The sequence below is a fragment of the Mya arenaria genome, chromosome 6, assembly GCF_026914265.1.
Source record: "Mya arenaria isolate MELC-2E11 chromosome 6, ASM2691426v1".
Lineage (NCBI taxonomy): Eukaryota > Metazoa > Mollusca > Bivalvia > Myida > Myidae > Mya > Mya arenaria.
This window is the reverse complement of record NC_069127.1, coordinates 82,304,191-82,331,291: the sequence shown is the minus strand read 5'-3', so window position 1 is coordinate 82,331,291 and position 27,101 is coordinate 82,304,191. Positions and strand designations below refer to the sequence as shown.

General features: G+C 35.5%; 1 protein-coding gene across 1 annotated transcript; it reads right to left on the bottom strand.

Moving 5' to 3' along the window:
* Positions 1-22,026, bottom strand: LOC128238094 (uncharacterized). The gene is made up of 9 exons (XM_052953668.1): positions 21,010-22,026; positions 20,580-20,750; positions 19,854-20,026; positions 19,224-19,365; positions 18,098-18,194; positions 12,259-12,771; positions 761-1,144; positions 449-638; positions 1-205 (listed from the first exon to the last, which is right to left on the bottom strand). The coding sequence occupies exons 1-9, from the start codon at positions 22,024-22,026 to the stop codon at positions 1-3; spliced, it is 2,892 nt and encodes a 963-aa protein (XP_052809628.1).
* Between the last annotated feature and the right edge of the window lie 5,075 nt (positions 22,027-27,101).

The window sequence follows — 27,101 nt, the reverse complement described above, 5'->3', positions numbered from 1 at the left end:
TCACTCCAAAAGCAGCGGTTCCATCTGACATATCTCCGGATACGGGTAGTCGGCTGCCTCCACAAGATGTTTGATTACTCTCGCCTGGAAGCGAACAATATCATGCTCATTCTTGCACTCATTGGCTAACTGGTGCCACTCGTCTGCGCTCTTCTGCATTTCCTCTCGTGAAACTGGCTCCTGCTTAAAATCGCCCCGAATAAACCTGAAACAATTATGTTAATTTACAAAGACATACACTTGTATTTTCCTTGCATAGTAAAAGGAAATATAAAGAGACTATCTCTGAATTGGCAAATCAATTCATTATGAATGCGCATATTTAAATAAAAACGTATAGGACTCTCATCCATTAACCAAGCCGAAATTGATTTAGTGTTCATAATTTAGTGATACTGTTGAGATTATTTGCAAGAATACTACAATAATCTTCGTTATGTCATGGTACCTGCAAGTCCAGTAAGCAAGGGCCTCACAATACGTGAAAGTATGGAACTGCTCAAGTACTCCAATGTAAAACAAATTGTTGTTTCCCTCCTTATGGAAGAGCGTTCCATTGTACAGTCCTGCTGGGTAAGGATGGGTCTCATCGTCAATTCGGAATCGGCTTTCCAAAAACGGAAAGTGGTTGCGGTATCCTGTTGCAAAAATAACGGCGTCAATCTCAACTGAGCTCCTATCTACGAAATGAGCCGTGTTGTTCCAAAGTGTTCAACCATTGGTTTTTCAACGATGCTGTTTGGGATATTGCATGACGCACTTTTTGGCTGCCGTCTAAAGGCGAGAGTTACGTTCTGGGCTCCAAATTTGATTAGCTGGGTAGGAATGTCTTCACCGGAATAAGCAGCACCAATGACCAGAACCCTCTGCCCATGGAAGTGCCGAGCACTCCGTAAATCGTGAGAATGAATAACCCGGCCACCAAAGCTTTCAATTCCTGGAAACGTTGGTGTATTAGGGAAGCTGTAGATTCCCGAAGCTACAATGACGTGGGTAAAGGTTTCTTCTCTTGTTTCCTTTTTGGCCACGTCTTCCACTGTGACAATGGACGTCTTCGTTTCATTTTCATACTTCACGTATCTTACTGCAGTATTGAACTTGATGTAGTCCTTTAATTTACCACCTGCACCCTTGGACCATTTACCTGCAATGCAGAAGTAACTATATACTCAGCTTATGTGATGAACCTATTGTTTGCAATAGAAACCTAAATAAATGAGAACAGTATTTCTTAAGTCCAATGGTTATTAACATCTATCACGCTCAAATTACATTGTAAGTTTGTAAGTTGATGTTATTTCGCGATGGTTGTAACCAATACCATTTCATATTAAATGAAGTTATAACAGTTTTTTTCAGACCGATTTGATTTTTTTTTCTACTATTAATGATCTAATAATCATAAATGCGTTGGAGTGACTCCCCCCCCCCCCCCACTAAAATCGAGGAATGAATCGGAAAGGGTTTAAACGAAAGTAAATATAAACAGATACAATTTTCACCCATAAACGACCTTCTTGTTGCATGTACGAGCAAAATGACTTTGTTCTTAGGTGCAAATTCAAAGGCATGTTATTGTTGTGTACATATGCAAAGTGACTTTGTTGTTGTGTACATATGCAAAGTGACCTTGTTGTTGTGTACATATGCAAAGTGACTTTGTTGTGTACATATGCAAAGTGACCTTGTTGTTGTGTACATATGCAAAGTGACCTTGTTGTGTGCATATGTAAAGTGACGTTGTTGTGTGCATATGCTAAGTGACCTTGTTGTTGTGTACATATACAAAGTGACATTGTTGTGTACATATGCAAAGTGACCTTGTTGTTGTGTACATATGCAAAGTGACCTTGTTGTTGTGTACATATGCAAAGTGACCTTGTTGTTGTGTACATATGCAAAGTGACCTTGTTGTTGTGTGCATATGCAAAGTGACCTTGTTGTTGTGTACATATGCAAAGTGACCTTGTTGTGTACATATGCAAAGTGACCTTGTCGTTGTGTGCATATGCAAAGTGACCTTGTTGTTGTGTACATACGCAAAGTGACCTTGTTGTTGTGTACATATGCAAAGTGACCTTGTTGTTGTGTGCATATGCAAAGTGACCTTGTTGTTGTTTACATATGCAAAGTGACCTTGTTGTTGTGTACATATGCAAAGTGACCTTGTTGTGTGCATATGCAAAGTGACCTTGTTGTGTGCATATGCAAAGTGACCTTGTTGTTGTGTACATATGCAAAGTGACCTTGTTGTTGTGTACATATGCAAAGTGACCTTGTTGTTGTGTACATATACAAAGTGACCTTGTTGTTGTGTACATATACAAAGTGACCTTGTTGTTGTGTACATATGCAAAGTGACCTTGTTGTTGTGTACATATACAAAGTAACCTTGTTGTTGTGTACATATGTAAAGTGACCTTGTTGTTGTGTATATATGCAAAGTGACCTTGTTGTTGTGTACATATGCAAAGTGACCTTGTTGTTGTGTACATATACAAAGTAACCTTGTTGTTGTGTACATATACAAAGTAACCTTGTTGTTGTGTACATATGCAAAGTGACCTTGTTGTTGTGTACATATACAAAGTAACCTTGTTGTTGTGTACATATACAAAGTAACCTTGTTGTTGTGTACATATGTAAAGTAACCTTGTTGTTGTGTACATATACAAAGTAACCTTGTTGTTGTGTACATATGCAAAGTGACCTTGTTGTTGTGTACATATACAAAGTAACCTTGTTGTTGTGTACATATACAAATTGACCTTGTTGTTGTGTACATATACAAAGTGACCTTGTTGTTGTGTACGTATACAAAGTAACCTTGTTGTTGTGTACATATACAAAGTGACCTTGTTGTGTACATATGCAAAGTGACCTTGTTGTGTGCATATGCAAAGTGACCTTGTTGTGTGCATATGCAAAGTGACCTTGTTGTTTGCATATGCAAAGTGACCTTGTTGTGTACATATGCAAAGTGACCTTGTTGTGTACATATGCAAAGTGACCTTGTTGTGTGCATATGCAAATTGACCTTGTTGTTGTGTGCATGTGCAATGTAACCTTGCTGTCGCGTAGATGTTCAAAATTTTATATACTTGAGAAACCACATTTAGAATGTTGTTTTACAACTTCTTTCTGAATGTCAAAACTGCTTCTAGTAAATAGGTCAGAAATTGTTCACATAAACTATATCTATAGCTATACTTATGTAAACCAAAACTGTCGACAGTATCACAGTTTTATTGATGTCATAATTAAAAAAGATTGAATTTAAAACCTTTTTGCAAAATTCATTTTTTATGTTCTGAACATATTTCTTAATATATGCATGCAGGAGTAATTTTTCGCATTAAGTATAACACATAAAAAAAAGATACATACGACTGAAATGCCAGCATACCTTCTACATAATCTCTGATAATCTGCCTGGGTGCATACGAAGGGGTCAAACGACCGAAATGACTTTAAATTAGTTTGAATTCAGTCTATACATACCATTCATGTATTGCAGTTATATTATAAAGACAGCTACTGGCTCTAGCGGACCCCCCCCCCCCCCCCCCCCCCACGCTAACCCCATACAACTTTACTTTTTATTTTAATATTGCAGAAAAGTAATAAAATACGCCCTAAATGCACCCTTTCGGACGAGAAACTGTAAAAATGATTCACGGAGGAGAACTCATACCCCCAACAATTAAACACCAAATCAATTTCAGGGAGGGGCACATATCAAAAGGTTATACACCAAGTTACGGATCCGCCACAGAAAAGATAATATTTATTACTTTCGAAGCCGTTTCTGTGTAGAAACCAGTATTAGTTTTCTTTTTGTGATCCCTTGAGAACGTTGCCCCTATGGGCTCGAGCCCAAACTCTTTCGGGTGAAAGACAGTAAAGGTACTACTCAAATAAATGTTGTTGTTTAGTAAGACAATTGATGCTTTAATCACAATACATTATATCTTAATGGGATTACATAATTATTTTATACAGCCTCATCTGTTTTCCAGTTAAAGTTCCAGAGTCCACCCCAGGTTTCCTGCTTCTCAAAGCAGACGACATCGTCCGCAACGCCGAGACCGACGCAATGCCACAATGCGGACATTTCCGAGTGACCGGCCCCGATGATACAAATTCTTCTCTCAGACATAGCACTTCGGTTTTATAAAATGTTAAAACTATTAAGATGCTTATTCAATTTCGAATAAGAACTGGTACCTTTGTGTTTTTCAGTACTGAACTACTATCAATAACGGTCATAACCTTAAGATGATGTTTAAAATTGTGTCAAACAAAACCACGCTCTACTTCATATACACGCCTGCTAAACGCCACCTCCACTACTTATCGGTGATGCAAAAAAAATGAACTGTCAACACGTCCGTGGTGCAGGTATGCCCTTTGTTTATATGTCCACACTTGATATCTCATCTGATATTTTTATCAAATGGATATATTTCGAAAATCGGAGAATACGGTGCCGTGTAAAAACACCTATACTACATATTGACGACGATTTCGTTGCATTATTGGCAACGGGCATTTGTTGGCCAATGGCTATCACTATCACTACAGCACTGACACTAATCTACCCACAAAGATTCGTTTTACAAGTAAAAACCTTCAATTAACATTGGGTGCAAAAATAAATTCCTATTGCGCACCACCCCGACATTCCGACATATTTGACTTCACTTTGAGGACTTGGGGTCTTAAAGAGGCTGTTGTTTGGTCAAATATACCAGCACACACCGTACTGTTTTCCGTAACTGGCTTGATGTTTGTTTAATGTATTTCGCATAGTCTATCGATTCCGCTAAACAACCATTTTAAAAGTTCATGGTTAACATGGCACAATAGTGTATTCCTTCCAAAAGCTTTAAATCATATCAACTTTCAGTGCAAGTCATACAGCGCCGCCACTATTCCACAACGCCATCACTAGAACAACAACGCCACCACTTTTATAACTATATGCATACTTCTTTTTTTAGAAAAGTTAATAAGTTTTGATGTGTATCGGCGTAAGCACTATAAATAACAGTCACACGATTATACACAAGTCCGAATCGGGAAAAAAATTCTGGCACCATAGTTTGCCCAATAATGAATCGAACACATGGACAACCTCTGGTATAGGTGTTTTTACACGGAACCACTTTTTTCCATTTTCGAAATTTGTCTATTTAACAAAAACATATCAGACAAAATATAAGTCATACTCACTTGTGTACATATAAACAAGGACACAGCTGTACCAAAGAAGTGTTTCTACAACTCAATTTTGCAGCAACGATAAAAGGTGGAGCTGGCGTTTAGTAGGCATGGAATACAAATCGTGAACTAGATAAGTTTTTGACCTTAAACTCTTAAAGTAGTGCTTGTTTCGTAACTTTATTTACAGCTTCAGTGTAGTAGGTCAGTGACTTTAAACATTTGTTTGGAAACATAATGATAAAACGACATTTGACACCAAATTCTATTTAAACGTTTATATACAAACACCTTTAATTGATTGTTTTTAATTTTCATTAACCGTTTGTTTGTGTTATTGTTTAAGTAAGTATTGCGTAGGACTAGTGCTTTTCTCTTGAGGGGATATAACGAATATAGAAATTAATATATCACGTCATTTTATTTTTTAAATTATTTAAAGAAAGAAGCACTAAATCTAAACTATTTGTTGAAACTAATCGTAAAAGATCGGACCAGAGGTTTTTTTCGGGGGCTAATTTATTTAAATTTCTGTTGTTTGAATTATGCTATTTTTTTTATTTATTTCAACATATCTACATTAAACACTTATAAAGTAAAGAGTCTTCTATTCTTTAAAAGAAAAAGGTAAAGAGCAATCCTTTGCAAAAAGTCAGAGAGTGAAAGTTCGATTTACGAGAAGAATATACTCCAAACGTAATGTTAAGTGCGTTATGTGGCCGTCACAACCTGGTCAGCGTTCTATGACGTTTGAAGAAACGTTGATAATCGTCCGTAGACGCTGGTATAGCGTAAGAAGAGCGTTGTGTAAACGCTGGTGAACGCTGGAATTGTCGGTGATCGGCGGAGAACGCTGGTCCGAAAATAAAGTTTTGAACATGCACAAATGTTTTCATGGGTACACATATATCTGACGCTCTGATGTAAACCATTACATACTTAAGAAACCACATTCAGAATGTTGTTACAAAATGTTCAGAAGGTTACAACGTTTAATTTTAAACGCTGGATAACGTTCGTGGAACATTGTACTAATGTTCGTTTAACGTTGCACGCGTTCCGCTATTGTAAGTAAGTCGTTACCCAAGCGTTACTTGGTTGTTATTTGTTCTCACAATTTTTTTCTTGGCAGTGATCGCTCACTGGCGACCTGCCAACGAGCACTGGACGGATCCCTAGCGCACACATCGTGGGGATAACGTCAAACGTCGTTAGTCACACGTTAACCACACGCTCAACACGCTCATAAAATGCTGCCCAGTGCGTTATGGTATGACGGCACCTACACTGTCAATGTTTCACAGCTTCTGCCTACGCCGTGTATTCTTAGGTAATATAACGGAGAGTGCTACTCAACCAGTCGTACTCTGTCTAGTAAAGAATGTGAGTACAATACTCTTTATATGCCTACGCAATTCATCATGGTATTATGCCTCATTAAATGTTTCAAATGTCTCCTCATAAACCAGCAGGTGGCCATCTCAATGGAATGTACTAGATATTATTCCATTAGTAAATTAGAGTTACTAACAGAAAGGTACAGTGATAATAACCAAAGTGCCTTACTGTAAGGAAGCTAGCACGTGTGTCCTGTGATCAAGTTCACCTTAACGTTTACTCAAACGTACACGTGCAAGTCTTATGCTGTGATTGTAAGTAGAAAGAGCCACTTTATATAATCGATTCCTATCATGTAACATTGGACTTACATATGCTGTATTATTTAGTAGACACATAGAATTCCTTTGCTATGCGCATGCGATTTCTTTATTCCTAGATATAACTTTGATTTAAATAAAACGAAATCTTTAAAATGTAGTTTCATGGACTGGAAAAGAAAGCGGGACGGACGGACGGGACAGACGGACGTGACGACGCGCGCAGAAACTAATCATACAGTCAAACTCCGGTAAAAAATCGAAGGCGGGGCTCTTTAAGCAACGTAGACTTCCCTTTCTTTCATTTAAATTAAAAATGAAAAGTTATCTTTGTTTTAAGTTCTCATTTTAAGCAATATGTTGCCTTCCGACGTAACATATATGACGTAATTTATCACGTGGTATACACACACTGCCACTGGACACTATTCTTTTTCAGTTCAAAGCAGGTTACTTAAAACTTGTGATACATTTCTCCAAAAGTTCTCCATTAACTAGCCCATGATTTGTGTCAGGCATGTGACAATAACTCTCCTTACATCAACATTCTAAATATGTGTCTCGATGTTTTTTTTCGATAACAAACAGTTGATGGTGGAATAACTTTCTTCAACATCGATGACACTTGACAGTTTTTAATTCAACGTGTCACGTAGCGATTGACAAATGAGATTGTACTATCGTTATAACATTTGCTTACATGAGAGAGACATCATTTATACTGTCTACACCAAGGAATGTAGTCTGCAAGATATATGTGATCATTATCAAGGCATTCAATCTGAAGATATTATTTTTCTGCACCAGCGACAGCCATTGAGCCAACATGCAGTTTGCAAAATTCATAAGTAGTCGTAAATAGTTTGAGTTATGTAGGTATTACGATATGGAAAATATTCATTGAATATTTGTTACTTTTATAGAGGTATATATATATCACAATATATGAGCATTTTGTCAAACGAGTACCTATGAAAAATTACCCTGTAGGGTTACTAGTTTCGAAAATATTATAATATTTTCCGATACTTTTAAACATAAATCCATTCGAATATGTATCTAAGTTCATTGCGTTTACCAATTTTATAAAAATGATTACATTTACTGTTGTTGTTGTTGTTTTCCAATAAATGACAACACATAATGACGGGTAAGATCCGTCTATAACAGTGATACTTATGATATTATATTTGATAGTTTGTTAAAGTCTCATCAATACAACATATATACATCACATAATAAATATACCTTAAAAACATGCATTGCCACTCAGTGCATGAGTTATAAGAGACTATAACACACACAAAATAATACTATACATTACTTATACAACATATAAAATCGATATATACAAATACAACACATAGTATTGCACACATATTGGATTGCATATATCTATTTACAAGTAAGAAACTAGAAACCAATGCTAATCTTGTTTTAAAACTTAGGTAAATCAAACAAAATAAAATACTGAAAACATTAACGCGCATAATCGTGCATACTTAAGAAATGGGTGTAAAAATTCGACTATCAACCCGGTAAGACCGTCGATGAACTGATAAGCATTTATTTCTAGCTATACGTAAAGTACCACAATAATTTAAGTTTTAAAATAACAACAGCATTACTTACACAAATTAATCATCGTATAATTAAGAATATCGCTGCAGATTTTGGCACTAAGTCTTGACAACATGTAATTTGCTAAAATATAAGACAACTTATCTATTTCGGACATACTTTGAAATGATGGATTAATTGTGTTCGCCTTTTCTAACAATTGCATTCGTATATTATTATACAATTTACTATAGAACAACGCATGAATTTCTGATTCAACAGAGTTGTAAAATGGGCAAAGACGATCATTTAGGGCAAGTTTTTCATATCGGCCCGTTTCCACTCGAATAGGGGCTACCCCGAATCTAAATTTACTTAACGCTGCCCTATGTTTTGGTGGCATAATCAATTTACAATAATTTTCAACAGAATAATTAATTTTATACTTGCAATACTTTCTGAACTTATTTCCACCCCTCGCACGTATAACTTTTGGTCTATTTAAAAAATCGTGCCAATCATTGACATACGCTGACATCATTTTATCATATAATTGGCCAACAACGGTGGATTTTGGTACATTGTCATTCATATTAGTATACATATCTAAGTCAAGGCTTAACATTTTCTTATTTACAGAATAAAAAGATTTGTATGCACTACATGCTTTGCCCAAAGAAGTATTCGTTTATTGATACGTGACACAGGTGTATTACACAGCCTAGACCAATGTCCGATTATAAACTTTCACTGACGGATAATCGGTGGTACCCATGCCATTTCACCTGAAACAGCATCATTAGGTGTGTATTTCCCAACGCCGAAAAAGAAACGCATGACTCTATTATGCACGGCCTTTATGCAGGAAAACGATTTTACACCCCAGATAAATGCACCGTAACATTTATTCGGCCAAACAATAGAGTCATATAACTTAGTGTATGCGTCATACGGCATACAACCAACAATATTTATGCAAAAAGCTACAGAAACATGCTCAGTAGCAAAAAGTTTAAACATAAACCCGGTTTAGTTGCACTGGGCAAACGCCAAAGACATAGAACACAAAATCACAAACAAGAAACATAGAACAGCACAAAACTCTACAAACAGCACAGTGCATAAATAATATATATATATATATATATATATATATATATATATATATATATATATATATATATATATATATATATATATATATATATATATATATATATATATATATATATATATAATAGGTATGCTTATCAAGAATTGAAGGTACCGCCTTGGAACGGTCAGTAAATTTACTGGGGGTTTAAATCAGTTTATGTGCACAAACCTCACTCTTATCCCAACAATCCTTAATAAAGATAAAACGCAAAAGGTAAATCTTATCAAAGTATGCATTGACTTGAGGAAACTTATCAATAAAACAAATAATAATAAAAAACGAAAAGGTAAACCCCAAGAACTTCTATGATTAGAGATCCCAACTCTATATGCAGACGGAGGGAAACAATTATTCAGAGCTCTATGATCACACAGTTTTAAACCTTTTATTTTATAAGGCAGACTGTGTGTGATGTTTTTGGTTTCTAACGATGACTGCATCGTATCTTTGAAAAGTATTTGCATTAGGTGCTCTGAATTGTTTCAAGCTGGCTCATTTTCAAGCTGACCAAGAATGAACCTAGAAAAGATTCGATACATATTGTTAGATATGTGCTGTACTAAATATTCAAACGAAAATGACCGAAAAGGAAATGAGCATTGAAACAAAACAACTGAAGATATACGCTAAATAAATTAAGTTCAAACATTGTTTGTTTCATCGTGTGCAATGTATTACTTGCATGTCCAATATGCGAGGGACTCGAATAAGCAAAATGAATGGACTTGTGCTTGAGCTCCAACATAGAACAGATTATTGTGACCCTCGTTAAGGAAAAGTGTTCCATTATACAGCCCAGCAGGGTACAAAGAAGTTCCCTCATCTATTCGAAACCGTCCCTGCAAGAACGGAAAATGGTTGCGGTAGCCAGTTGTAAAAATAACAGCGTCATACTCCATGGAACTGCCATCTTTAAAGAAAACCTTACTGCTTTCGAAATATTCCACATTCGGTTTTTCCAAAATAGATTCGGGAATAACGCAAGTGGAGCTTTTTGGCTTAGTTCTGTATGCGAGAGTAACATGTGTTGCTCCAAACTTAAGAAGCTGTGTAGCGATAGATTCACCGGAGTAACCAGCCCCAATCAACAGAACTCTCTGATTCGTAAAGTGTCAAGCATTTCTGAAGTCGTGCGAATGAATTACCCTTCGAGGAAAATTTTCGATTCCGGGAAAAACTGGCAAATTTGGGAAGCTGAAAATACCCGAAGCAATTATAACGTGGGTAAATACTTCTTCCCTAGTTTCTTTGCTAGAAAGATCTTCAACTGTAACAATAATTTTCTACGTGTCGTCAAGATATTTTATATATTTTACCGTCGTGTTGAACTTGTCGTCTTTCAATCTACTTTTTGCACATTTCGACCATCTCCCTAAATACCATGATACATAAAGATTTTAAAATTAGTAGCGTTAGGAGGCACTCATGCGACACCGATTCAAACGATCGATATAACTTATCGATTGAGCCAAAACAGAACTATCAAAGAATACACTAAACACAATTTCTAAACGTTCATTCAATGTTCTATTAAAATATGTGAATAAAATAAGAAAATCGCAAAACTTGTTTAATACACCAGTTTGACGCATTTATTGAAAACATTTTAATAAAAATTAATTTCATTGGAACTATTGATTTATTTAAAAAAAAATGTTAAAGTTAGTCACTCATTAAATCGAAAGTCACAAAGAACTGTTCTGGAGAACGTGTTAAATTCAGTAGCTTGTGTGTCCACCATTTGCAGCAATAACTGCAAGGCACCTTGACCTCATTAAAACCACATATCTGTGTATGTAGTTCTGTGGGATAATGTCCCACATCCGACGAATATCACGCCTGAGTTCGTCGGCATTGTGTTGTTGGGGCAAAGCCCTAACTTTTCTCTTTAACAAGTCCCACACATTTTCTATTGGATTCAGATCTGAGCTTTTTGCCGGAACATCTATAACACGAATGTTGTTTGTTGCCAGCATATTCTTAGTTCCCCGTGCAACATGACAAGGCGCATTGTCTTGCAACAACATCATGCCTCGATTAGCTTGGATGTGCGGTATCAATACAGGTTGAATAATGCCGTTCTGATACCTCAGTGCATTTAAATTACCAAGGATAGGGACAATTGAAGTCTTTGTGTGCATGGAAATTCCTGCCTAGACCATCACAGAACCACCACCGAACTGGTCTGCGTCAATAAAACAACATTCCCTGTTTCGCTCTCCCCTCCGTCGGTAAATGCGGACGCGCCCGTCTGACCCACGGAGCTTCAGTCTGGTTTCATCCACAAAAATGACATTAGCCCAGTCAGCTCTAGTCAACCGTTGATTCCGTCTCGCCCATGCTAGCCGTGCTGCTCTGTGTCTCGCAGTAAGGACAGGAACCTTCCGTGGTCGACGGGCGCGAATACCGACGGCCCGGAGCCGGTTGCGGACGGTCTGTGGGCAAATTGCCCGGTTGTGCGTGCCAACGGTCCGCCGTGCCGTTGACGTAGCCGGAGTGAAACGGTTGTATAGGTGACAAAGAACCATATATCTATCTTGGTGTCGAGATTTTTCTTTATAAAATCGATAGAGTACTAGGCATAACGATGTAGTTTCAATTTTCGAGTCGATACATTGAGTAGTTTTCAATTTAATGAATTTTGTTCAGTGTATATATTACCCTCCATGTAGTCTCTGACCATCACCCGGGGTCCATACGAAGGTGTGAGTTTACCATTGTGATCTTCGAACGTGTAGTCGGGAAATTCATGGAACTCTTTCCCTCCAATAATCCACAGATACTTGTACATGCTGGCATGAACAGGTTCACCATTCTCATCAACACCTGCAATATGTAACACAATTGAATCTGCGAGGGTACACACAGCACTCAATACGCTGGCACGAACAGGTTCACCATTCTCATCAACTCCTGCAATATTTAACACAATATAATCTGCGAGGGTACACACAGCAGTCAACATGCTGGCATGAACCGGCTCACCATTCTCATCAACGCCTGCAATATGTAACACAATATAATCTGCTGGGACACGCACAGCAGTCAAAATGCTGGCATGAACCGGCTCACCATTCTCATCAACGCCTGCAATATGTAACACAATGGAATCTACTGGGACACGCACAGTAGTCATCATGCTGGCATGAACAGGCTCACCATTCTCATCAACATCTGCAATATGTAACACCGGAGCCCGGAAAATAAACATTTCTGTTTTAGTGAAATTGATAAAGTATAATAATTGGATTTTCTACAAGTCTCGCTGTTACTTATTTAGGATAGTTATGTGTATTTAATATTAAAGTCATGGTTTTAATATAAAATTTCTTAATTTAACAATTTACTTAAAATGTTCAACGATTAAGTCAACACCTACAAATGTAAGAGTGCTTTATATTGACAATTATGCTCAGCGTGCTTCACATTGACTTTTATGCCCAGTGCTTTATATTGAACGTTATTTTCAATGCATTACATTAACAATTATGGTCAGTGCTTTACATAGGAAGTGATGGTCATTGCTTTACATTGGAAGTAATATTCATTGCTTTGCATTGACAGTTATGCTCATTGGTTTACATTGACAATTATGCTCAGTGCTTCACATTGACAGTTATGCTCAGTGCTTTGCATTGGAAGTTATGCTCAGTGCTTTACATTGACAGTTATGCTCAGTGCTTTACATTGACATTTATGCTCGTTGCTTGACATCGGCAGTTATGCTCAATGCTTTACATCGACAGTTATGCTCAGCGCTTTACATTGACAGTTAAGCTCAGTGATTCACATGAACAGTTATGCTCATTGCTTTACATTGACAATTAAGCTCAGTGCTTCACATTGAAAGTTATGCTCAGTGTTTTACACAGACAGTTATGCTCAATGTTTTACATTGGCAGCTATGCTCAGTGCTTTACATAGACAATTATGCTCAGTGCTTCACATTGACAGTTATGCTTAGTGTTTTGCATTGGAAGTTATGCTCAGTGCTTTACATTGACAATTATGCTAAGTGGTTTACATTGACGGTTATACTCAGTGGTTAACATTGACAAATATGCTCAGTGCTTCACATTGACAGTTATTGTCAGTGCTTCACATTGACAGTTATGCTCAGTGCTTTACATTGGCATTTATGCTCATTGTTTGACATCGGCAGTTATGCTCAATGCTTCTCATCGACAGTTAAGCTCAGTGCTTCACATTGACAGTTAGGCTCAGTGCTTTACACAGACAGTTATGCTCAATGTTTTACATTGGCAGTTATACTCAGTGCTTCACATTGACAGTTAGGCTCAGTGCTTTACACAGACAGCTATGCTCAATGTTTTACATTGGCAGTTATGCTCAGTGCTTCACATTGACAGTTAGGCTCAGTGCTTTACACAGACAGTTATGCTCAATGTTTTACATAGGCAGTTATGCCCAGTGCTTTATATTGACAATTATGCTCAGTGCTTCACATTGACAGTTATGCTCATTGCTTTATATTGACAGTTATCCTCAGTGCTTCACATTGAAAGTTATGCTCAGTGTTTTACACAGACAGTTATGCTCAATGTTTTAAATTGGCAGCTATGCTCAGTGCTTAACATAGACAATTATGCTCAGTGCTTCACATTGACAGTTATGCTCAGTGTTTTGAATTGGAAGTTATGCTCAGTGGTTAACATTGACAAATATTCTCATTGCTTCACATTGACAGTTATGGTCAGTGCTTCACATTGACAGTTATGCTCAGTGGTTAACATTGACAGTTATACTCAGTGCTTCACATTGACAGTTATGCTTAGTTGTTTATATTGACAGTTATGTTCAATCCTTTACATAGACAGTTATGCTAAGTGGTTTACATTGACAGTTATGCTCAGTGATTTACATTGACAGTTATGTTCAGTGGTTTACATTGGCAGTTATGCTCAGTGGTTTACATTGACAGTTATGCTCAGTGGTTTACATTGACAGTAATGTTTAGTGGTTTACATTGACAGTTATGCTCAGTGGTTTACATTGACAGTAATGTTTAGTGGGTTACATTGACAGTTATGCTCAGTGGTTTACATTGACAGTAATGTTTAGTGGTTTACATTGACAGTTATGCTCAGTGGTTTACATTGACAGTTATGCTCTGTGGTTTACATTGACAGTTATGCTCAGTGCTTTACATTGACAATTATGCTAAGTGGTTTACATTGACAGTTATGCTCAGTGGTTAACATTGACAAATATTCTCATTGCTTCACATTGACAGTTATGGTCAGTGCTTCACATTAACAGTTATGCTCAGTAGTTAACACTGACAGTTGTACTCAGTGCTTCACATTGACAGTTATGCTTAGTTGTTTATATTGACAGTTATGCTCAATGCTTTACATAGACAGTTATGCTAAGTGGTTTACATTGACAGTTATGCTCAGTGATTTACATTGACAGCTATGTTCAGTGGTTTACATTGGCAGTTATGCTCAGTGGTTTACATTGACAGTTATGCTCAGTGGTTTACATTGACAGTAATGTTTAGTGGTTTACATTTACAGTTATGCTCAGTGGTTTACATTGACAGTAATGTTTAGTGGGTTACATTGACAGTTATGCTCAGTGGTTTACATTGACAGTAATGTTTAGTGGTTTACATTGACAGTTATGCTCAGTGGTTTACATTGACAGTTATGCTCTGTGGTTTACATTGACAGTTATGCTCAGTGGTTTACATTGACAGTTATGCTCAGTGGTTTACATTGACAGTTATGCTCAGTGGTTTACATTGACATTTATTCTCAATGATTGACAGCGGTACCCAATGCATAATATTGATATTATTGTTCAGTGCGTTGTAATGACAGATATATTTGATACTCATAATTGTGTCAATAATGATTTGTGCTTTTGACAGTTTGACGATACAGTTGGTAAATAGATGTGAACCTATAGATTATTTTTTCTCATATAATGTGGACCTATACTATATGTAATGTGCTTTCTGTCAAGATAAGAAATTCCTAACCACAGGCAGGTTCGAAAGCCGGCAACGAGTCTTGCTGAGTTGCCAGCCACGCAAATTGCCCGAAAGTCGGATTTGTCGAGCTGGACATATAACACATGATAAGTATTTTTCGTGTTTACCTGAAATGTTCCCTTTGTGTAAAAGTGGACATAGAAAACGCTTTTTTTAAACAAAAGCGCATGCTTTTTTGTTTACTGATTTCATGATAGGTAATTATTTTAGCTGAATTGATTTAGCTGAACGTCGAATAATCCCTTTTAAAAAAAACATCGCCCTTTTAAATACATGTTTTTAATCTTGCAGAAGTCTTATCTTAATTACAGCGTTTGAAAACAATATATATTCAATTCCCTATAAAAATTAAAAAAGTTATTATTTCATTTTCATAAAGTATAAAATAAGATGAATACAAGGCGTTTTGTACGTGTTTCAGCGGTCGTGTGCGACGCCAGATGGGATTTTCCAGAACGACCAGATCCACTGTCTTGTGCGCAAAACAACCGTGATATTGCAGCCTCAACGGTATTTCACTGTCAGAACCATACTGCCTTGTACTAAACGTACCCTGACATATCATAACATACTTCGATGCCTAGGTAATTCATTATGATCCTATGTCTCATTATATGTCTTCTCATCAACCAGCAGGTGGCTAGTTGAAAGGAATCTAGGTGCCATAACTCCATTGTTTCACTGTTAGTGAATTAGATTTATTAACATACTGTAATGTAATGTTCACCAACCCGAATACCTTTGTCTAACAAAGAACAAGCATACTTGAGGTTGATATTTCGACAATAAATCACAGAGATGTCACTTTTTGTAACTTTAAGTCACTAAACGGGAATTATAAATATGCAAATAACTTGTGCAAGAAGTGATTTGCATTAAATGCAGCAGCGACGTCAAACAAAATCCACTGGTACAGAAAAGAAACAGAAATTAAATTGTGCGAATTATGAACAAGCAGTGTCTTGGTTTAAATATTATTTATTTCGAATTTAGCAAAAGGAATCGGACTATGGAAGTCGACTTCCAAATATCCACTTCGTGTCATCACTATTGTATTGTTTTACATGTATGTTGAACATATATCACAACATTTTACCATGTTGTGTGCACGTGTACTTTTGTGGAGAAGAATTGCCCGTACAATGGGGTATGCAGTGTATATATATGTTACCATTCTAAAGAACAGTTTATTAAATATTGAGTTTGAATGTACTTTTGCAGACGTGCACTTTCTGTTTATTTCTATCGTTTTGTATAGCTATTTTCCACAAGAGTGCTTAAAATGATGAATTAACTATGAATCTGTACTTTATATTGTTAGCGTCTTGTTTTGTATCGATATAGTGGTTTAGCATGCTCTGCTTCTCCTGGTACTATCATTATTATTTGCATTTGCTAGGTATTTTCTAATACTATGTTCAAAATACATTTATTATAAACTATTCAATATGTTTTCATGAGGAAGTTTTTAACAGAACAGAACAGAACATTAATTGTTAACTTGAACATATACAGTTCATCGTTATTACAATAACATAACACATGGCATGGCAATAGTTGATTAATGCGAGAGTGCATTATATATATATATATATATATATATATATATATATATATATATATATATATATATATATATATATATATATATATATATATATATATATATACATATTATATATATAAATACATATATTAATATATATTTCAACATGTTAAAATCAATAAAGTTAAGCATTAGTATTCAAAGCATTATATCGTAGCTAAGAAGCATGTTTGCAATACAAAGCTAGTTTTCGTAGACATGCAGCATTTTCCGAGTTTATAATTGAATGAATTTAAACATGCTTGGTCTTGCGTAATAAAATTTAGTTATGTTTTGTGTCCTAATATCATTATATTGTGGACAAATCAAAACAAAGTGATATTCGTCAATATCATTATGAACACATAAAACACATTTACGTTCATTTCTTTCAATATTAACATATCTGCCTCTTTCAACATTTAACACATGAGAGGATGTCTATTGTCTAGTAACATACAGAGGGTACCGTCCTAGTTCACCATATATTGCAGAGTTACTAGTGCTTATTTTTACACCAAGAAGTCTTTTCAGAAATTTTCTATGAACTCTTTCTATATTTTCAGCTCTATAAAAGGCCCCATACTTCACAAGAATAGCACAAAATTGATGACACAAATGAGTCGAATAGACCAAAATAAGTATAATAATAAACAAATAAGTATTGAATACTCAAACATTATACATGGCTTCTGATTGTGTCCACTGATTATCAAATATAGTTTTCTACAGCCACCAAGTCCCTATTTCTGCCCTAGGTAAGCCCTTAAGACTGTCGTCCGTGTTTTCCATGAAAGACTTTGGCTGCGGTGGAGTCATTTTTCCTGTGTAAAAGCTCTTGAAGGTATGATCTCGGAACGTGAGGAGATTTGTTTGAAAAATTTCAAACTAAATACCTCTTCCAGCAGTTGTATAAAGAGATTGTAAAGTCCCCAAAATTGTGTCCATTATTTGAACACAATTTGTTAAGGATTTAGGGTCTTTCATAATCACCTGAATAGTTTAAAATGTAAGTTAATATTTTTAATGTACCTTATTATATTGTGACAAAATGAACAAGGCAATCTGAAGGATAGCAATATTCCCTGCTGAATTAAGGGAAGTTGAATAGATAACTGATGCTGAAAAAGGGAACAGTCTTTCCTGGAGTTTCAAAGTTATGTAGCACAGTAGCATACACCAAATACAACGTACTTGACTAAAATCTCAAAACTGTACTGTGACCTTGACCTTTAGATTGCCAGGTTGAATCATATGTTCTGTACATCATCTCAATGAGGTAAAGATTTGACCATAGTATCATGAAATTCCTAAGGAGTGAAATTATAGCGATGACACAAAGTGCATGGCTCAAACCATAACCATACTGGTGACCTAGACCTTTAGCAAATCAGGTTGAAACATAAGTTATGTACATTGTCTTAATGTTGTGAACATTTGACAAAAGTATCATGTATTTTTTTATAAGGGGTTTCAATGTTATGGAGCAGACACAGAATGAAAGGACAAAAATGAACCTTTAAATAACACTGGTGACCTTGAGCTGGCCAGGTTGAAACATAGGTTCTGCACATCATCCTAATGAGGTGAACCTATGACCAAAGGTTCATGAAATTCCTTCCACAGTTTATAAAGTTATGGAGTGGACACAAAATAAAAGGGCCGAACCTTTGAACAGCACTGCCTATAGCGGGGGATAATTAAAAGAACAAAATAAGGCCTTGACACTAAAAAAAATCTGGTTTTATTTACTGACACAGTTTTCATTTTGCTAAAATAATAGTCTAACACATCTATTATTTTAATATCAAACTGCATTTAAAGTTGGTAACCAACATAAACATACTGAAACACACATAGAGGAAATACTTTGACCAAAAGTTAAAATAATATTCTGTCTTAGTCCTTGATTTAAGTGTTAGTAAATCAAGATTTGTTGTTCTCTCTTGCAGGAAACTATAAAACGGTTTTATATAAATAATCAGAAAATATAAAATAGTAATAATAATAATACATACATACAAACATATGGTATACATCTGTTGGTCTGTCAATTACTTTTCTGTACTTGTGGTTCAGCACTGGATGAACAACTAAACAGAAGACTGATAGTGCTGGTACATCTTCTATGAGAATCCTCTGAACCAGCCAGGAGTAGCATTTTCTGTTGAATCAAAAAGCTTTATTTAGAACGATGAAGATTCTGCATTTCAACTGACTGTTTATTATATTCTCTGTATAATTATTAACAGTCAGTTAATATACATAGATATATCAAGCCATGGAATTACACTATTACATGTCTCACAAATTATGAGAAAATATTAAAGATTTTACATAAACATGAATATTACAGGGCATGCTCTGCCATTTTACACATATGCTTAAGTTTCATCAATTTGGCTAAAGAAATTTCAATTTTGCTACAGGATTTATAACCCATGTCAAGCTCTTTTGATAACATTTTGTACAAAATCAGAAAATCTAATTAGGCTTAAAGAAATTTTCAGTCAGGATATTAAGACATATAAAGATTCAGGAGAGATTATGAAATATTCAGCTGAGTTTTTTTATTTTATTTATGTATTGTATTTTTATAGTATTAATGTTTTGCCAATATAATTTCCCTTTAGTTCACACTGTGCAACAAACCTCAATGATGCATGTTCCTCTTTCGACAAGAAGAAAGTCTTTGGGTCAGGTCCACCAGCAGAAACTGCCTTTGGTTCGATGCTGGGGTCCTGGAGGTCTCTGGGGTGAAATCTGTCTATAATGACAGACCAATGTGTGTAGTGAAAATCTCTGTTCCCACCATCCAACCTCACCTGTAAGGAAATACAATATTAGTGTGTACATTTAATACAAGGTGTGTTAAAAGGATTTGGACCATTGTCAGCAGTATTTCAGTAATATAGACAGTTGACCTACTCACATTTTTTATTGGTATTAGTGGTAAGCTCAGCCGACCAAGAACATACATGTAACCAGTGCTTAAACCAATACATGTGCCTTTATTGAAAACTGCTTTTCCTGAAGCAAAGGTGCATGTATTCTCCGAAAAATATCCTCCGAAATCATGACATAAATTATTCACACACAAATCATATAGCCAAACTAGGGTGGAAGCATATTTATTCAGTTGCAATCTAAATGTATATAATGTATATAATACATTATTAGTATAGAATCAATGCAGAGGTTACAGCAGGTGATACTTATCAGTGCCTGCTAAAGTTTACATGTAGCATACATCATATAAACATGCCTAATAATTATTTATATTGCTAAAAAGAAAATATATATGCACAGCTATAAAGGCAATGGTATTATTTTTGTTGTTTTTCTAATTATCATTTTTCTAATTTTTTGTTTACTAACCTGATTAGCTTTAATCCTTCCATCAATGTTGTCCACGGTTATCTTCAATGTTTCTCCTTGATTGAGAACAGCGATGACTTCCTTTCCATTAATTTTTCCAAGTTCATCCAACAGGGTCAGCTTGGTTTGTTCAGGGACGCTTAGACCCATGGTGTGCATTAGCCCAAGTAACTAAAATACAACAAAATAAATAAATTGTCATATTAAAATAACTATATTTATAATGCCAAACAAACAACAAAATATTTCCAGATGTTTTTTTTCAAATAAATGACCAAAAATATTGCAAAAACTTTGTATTTTTATATGCAGTACAACTGTATAAAATAAAAATAAATATATTTATTTTTTGTCTGAAATTTTGCTTTTAAAGTATTGCATTATGATTTATATTAAAAATATTTAAAAAATATGTTTATATAGTACTTACACCATTCCCTGCATTATATCTGATACATGAGGCAGCAACACATTTTTGGAATGCTATCAGCTGGCAGTTTCTGGAGTACATGGCCATAACATACATAGCTTGGATGACGTAGCTTTCTTCTGGCATTTTTAGCTGAACTGGGCATGCCATGAACATCAGAAAGTCCAAAGCTCTAGGGCAACGCTCATGCATCTCTAACAGTATGTCCCGAAAGAATGTCTCTACCTTAATGTCTGTTACTTTTGACCTAAGGACACTTGGCTGTTTTAAGCTACAAATTTGGTCCATTTCAACTGATATTTTGAGCACAATAATCTGCCATAGTCTTTCAAATACTAAAGGAATGCTAACGATTGCTTCTAACATTTCTTCTGCTGAAATAATACCCTGTGACATGTTATTAACAGCTTGCTCTAACAATTCCTTTGACCCCTTGGATATCAGTAATGGACACAAAACATTCTTCTTATGTGAATGATATGGATTTAAGTTGCCAGGTGATTTGTCCCTTAAATTATTTGCTGCATATGTATGCTCAGCTTGGCTGGTGGTATTTATTGGTGCACTGTATAAATGATCACTTGTCGCATTTTGTTCTGAAGGAGCTTCTAAACTTACAGTTTCTAAAGGGCATTCTTTTTCTGTGTTGATCTTTAACATTTGCTTCACACTTTTTCGAGGTTTGACTGGAGTTAGTCTGTTTCGTACAAACTTCTTTACTACTGGTGAAACAGAATGTAAAATCATACGCTTTCTCCTCTCCTGAATTAACTTGTTATCTGCCAAGTTTTTCTTTAGGACAGTTTTAATCGTGAACACTTTTTCCAAATTTTTCATACATGCTTCACACATTACAAATCTGTCATTGCTCAACTCCTGTAAATCACACTCTAAAACTTCAAAATGCTCTTTAAACATGATGTTTCGCATAGCAACATTTCTCAGATTTCTTAAATGTCCTTGTGCTTGGCTGTTACATGTTAAACAATGTCGTACAACCTTTACTGGAGGATCCATATTTGTGCGTTTTCATTTTTCACGAGATTCTTATCAATATGACGTTTATATATAATACTACATCTAAATAAAATACAATAAAAGAACAGTTAAATAAATTAAATATTATCAATATCTGCAGTAGATCACACAAACGGCGTTTAAATTGAATTGTTTTTCACTTTACAATTTTATAATTTTGACACTTCCGTGTTTAAGCCGCCATCTTGAAAAAGTAGTGCGTTCCCATCATGCTAAGAGTGCTTTCACACAGGTCAGTAAGACCGGTGTGGTGTGTACACAATGCGCACAAGACTGTTGGTATTGTTAACATATACCTGAACAAATCATGAATGGCTGCATGACCTGACTAAACAGAAGCCTAGTCAGGACAGAAAACACGAGCCTACTGAATTCCAATAATAAAAAAATAAACATGGGTTCAGAGTAAAGTTAGTATGTAAATATATATTTTTTCAGTGTTTCAGTGAAATTTGCATCAGTGTGTTTTTCTTCTGTTGAGATCAAGAAATGGTTCCCAGCGATGAGGAACCAGTTCCTGATTTGCCATTGTGAGGCCAATATGCAATAGCTGTGTGACAAATGGGTAAAAAACATGCAGTCAGCAATGCGCTTAAAGCAACCCAAAAAAGAGTGAAATTAAACTTGAATAACTTGAATGTTGTCATTACATTTATTTCCTGTGACATTCATATATTTTGCAGTGAAAACATGCTTATTTTCTCATGATTATATTTATTTCAAATTGGTAGGAGGGAACTTCACACTGATAACTTTCATGTTTTAATGTCAGATCAAATCTCATGTACATAACACAAACGAGCGTGTGAACATATCAAAATATTATGATATCTTGTACATTGTATGTTGTGAAAGATTTTTTTATCATAATTAACGAGATATATTAAATCATTTATTCATTTTCAAACATCATGTATTTTTATCACCTCACAATAATTGGAATTGCATATAGATTTACCATTATTCCTCCGTTCGTGCGAGCGTGCATCAGTGTGTGGTTCCGTACGAACCTGTGTCGCTTAAAACTCCAAATTTAAATAACATCGAGCCATGAAATCTTGGCGGAATATTATTTAGTTGATAACAGTTTTGCAGCTGGGGTTTTGTTTCCCGCTACAATTGGTGAAATAAGAGTAATGGCCCAGTGATTAGCATTTCTGCACTCGTGTCGCTCAAAAATACAAAATTGTATAACCTAGAGTCATGAAACCCTAGGAGATTATGATTTTTTCTGGGGATTTGTTTGCCACTGCACATAGTATATCAAGAGTTGGGGCCCTTAGTTAACTTGTTTCACTTGTGTCGCTCATAACCTCAAAACCTTGAGTTATACATTCATGAGTTTTTGTCAGGCGTACGTTTCTTTTACTGTATGTAAGTAAACACTATGAACTTGTCCAAGTTATTTTCTTATAGATTTGTTTTACCCTTATGCAATGCTACATTCACGCAATATCAAAATCTTATAACACATCACCATGCAAATTTAATTGCAATTTTATAATCAAAGATAGGATAACAAGAAATCAAATTTATTAGGTTAAATCAATATATTTGGAACCTCACATTAATCTATTTTTAAAGCACCATTTTACCTGAAATTTCAACTGCTTGCTGTATATATGTAAAATCTTGTGACAGAAGTTCTGGAATGCAGATTTAACAATTGAAATAAGATATTAAAAGTTTTATTTTCATTCTTGAATCTTTTGCATAGTTTGTATTGTCTTTGCGTTTTAAAAACATCGTCTTAAACAAACCCAAACAAAATGAAGCCATATAAACGTTCTATAACTGTTTTAAAAACGTCAGAAGCATTTCAAGTATAAAAAAATATATATCAAACTAACTTAAAGAAGTTTAAATTAAGGGAACTTGAATTAAGAATCTTAAAGGCAATTGAATACTTAATAAAGGAGGGACGACATATTTGTGCTTATTATAATCGTATGTATCCTATTTCATCTACTTTCAAGAGGATATTACAATCCCTCAATGGTTTCATTTGATTGTTGAATATGAAGTGTCGCGAAGCCGGTGAAGGGGCGGGGGGGAGGGGGGCGGGGGGAGTTCTGGTTAAATAATATTTTTGTACTTATCGGTACTTCAAAAATCAAAAGTCACGTGATTGCTTGCTTTCGAATAAATTACTTTTGAAATTAATTTATTTTTCCTAATTCATACATTTGTAATATTAAGGCAATAACAATTAAAAGTCAGGATTTAAAAGAAATGCACCAGCGTTGAGCTTAAATTTCTTTCGGTCAACTTAAGATTGTAAAGCACTTGTTTTATTTATAGAAAAGCATCCACATTGTTATTATGTAAGTTGTTTACTACATATGTCCTGCCCAGCAAATGATTGATGTGTTACTGCAGTTATCGTTCATATGGCTTCTGATTGTTTTTCATCCATCTGCATCCACCAAGGCATTATTTCCGCCCGAGGTAGCCTTGGAAACTATCATCCATGTTTTCCATGCACGGCTTTCACTGCGGTGAAGCCATTTCCCCCATGTACACGTTTTTTAAAGAATGAACCCGGAACTCGGCGGACAGCGACCAACTCAAGGTGCACTTTTATGAGACTGATGCTCATTCAGCCTCGCCTGGAAGCGAATCGCAGCTGACTCCGTGGTTATCGCGTTTGCTAATAGCGCCACCCATCACGCTCTTTTACATGTCTTTCTGTGACACCGGCTCGTTTATTGTTTACCAAGAATAAACTTAGATAAATAAAGATGTTTTTATTTGTTGCACTAAATTTTCAAAAGACACTGAATGCAAATAAAATTAACATTTATTCCAAATAAAACACCATGAAATGAATAAAAAACCAACACAATGCAAAGTCGTATACTGTATTTTACCTGTTAGTCATATAAAATTCAATTTTCCGCCCAAGGAAGATTGCTTCTCAAAGCTGATGCCGCATCTCCGAGACCAACGAAATGCATCAAAGTCGACCCTCCTGAGGAACCGGCCCCGACAATGCAAATTCTTCTGGCAGAAATTTAAATCTCTAAATGTATGAAAAAATAACCAAATGTTTACAATCCGACCAATTCCATTTAGCACATCTGTTATTTGTGCATGAGCACTAAAAAACGGCCTATAATTATATCCCTGTCTTGTCAATGATATATATACAAAACAAATATTAACACCAAAAACAAATTGTTAACATATGTTAAAATCTTCGTAATGCAGGATTAAGTGTGTGTTATTATATAGAGGTTTTGCCTACATTATAATAAAACGGCAGTTGTATACATACTACTGTAATGCTGTCTAGGTCTATAATGAGCTCCAACTTTAATGCACTATTCCAGTGAGCTTGAACCAAATACTATATATCAATTAAGTAGAAATGCCGATATCTTTTTAATGCACATAGCACCAACTCACTGACTGTCAATGTTCATTTAATCGTTCCAAAATGCTTCTATATCAAAACATACATTGTTGCCATCATTATGTACCATAGTCACAATCCTTTGAAAGTGATCACGACTTGGCTATCTAAAGGATATTGCTAAAAAACATATGTTTACTATCGGTTTCTGCGATTGAATGCTGAAGGAGTTTTGTCAGAAATCAGGTCGAATTTTCCTTCAGAAAAAAGATCAAATATTTCCTCGCTAAATATGTTGAACTGTTAAACGTTCAGTATGGTGACAAGAGCAGATAGCTGGTTTAACGAGATGACAGTATCACTTTTGAACTTGATGAAGTAAGTTTGGTTCATATGGCACACACAAAGATTTTATTTCGGAAGGAAAACAAGGCCCATAACATCAAATATCATGTAGAAATTTATCGTCGGAAACCACCGACACACTACTGCTCTATGCTTCGTTGTGTGCTGTAAGCGAGTTGGCATGGACAATCTCATAATCATGAGTAATTAATGAGACAGCTTCATTCTTCCCGCAAGGGAACCTCTGCGGAAATCTGAAATGACTGTCACATATGCACATACACTCATACTAATGTTTTGCCGTAGAAAGGTATTCTGGCGAAAATTCGAAATAAACTCGTTCCGTCTGATGACTAAACTTTTAAACCAGCCACTTAGACTACTCGAATAGGAAGATAAGTGACACAACATAAAATAAACTCGTTCCGCCTGATGACTAAACTTTTAAACCAGCCACTTTGACTACTCGAATAGGAAGATAACTGACACAACATGGTTATAAAAGAGAATTTAATTGTCACATTTTCTTTAAAGAAGAGTTATCTTTCCTGCCTCATGCATATTTATACAAACGTGATTTTGTCAGTCCAACGGTATGTGTTAAGAGTTATGGAAGAAAGTACCGTGTTTGCCGACGATGGTTGAAATCTGGAATGATCTCAAATTGTCTGGAATATACATACATACATACATATATATATATATATATAAACATTGATTTGAAGCGAGGCGACAATTGGATAAGAAATGAAGGAGTTAGCAAGCATTCAATGTGAAATTGGTCAAACTTTGTCAATTAAGGCACTATACGTTACACTAAAACGAATATTGTCATGTGGTTGTTTATTGAATGCAGATGAAATATTATGCTTCAAAACATAGTAACCGTAGCTGGTAATGTTTGGAAAAGAAATTATTCAATTTAAGAGCGTACAGAGTATATTGAGCAGATTTTGACAGTTCAGGAGGTCTTATTCCAGAATGAGTATTACGATTTGGCTGTCAAACCAACTTCAGTTTGGATATTATACATATAAAGAGTGTGACTAATGTTTGCGGCGATTCAATAAGAAGTAACAGAGCAGACAAACGAGTTTCGTCTAATTTTATAACATTATAATTCATCTGCGGAAACCAAGGCATTATGTTTGGCCGAGGTAAGCCTCAAGACTGTCGTCCGTGTTTTCCATATAAGGCTTTGGCTGCGGTGGAATCATTTTTCCCGTGTACACGCTTCTGAACGAATGATTCTTGTACGTGACGAGATTCCGTTCCCCTTGGCGGATACTGATCAAGTCTAGGAGCGATTGTTCAATTCGGCAAATTTCTGGGTACGGGTAGTCGGCTGCTTTCA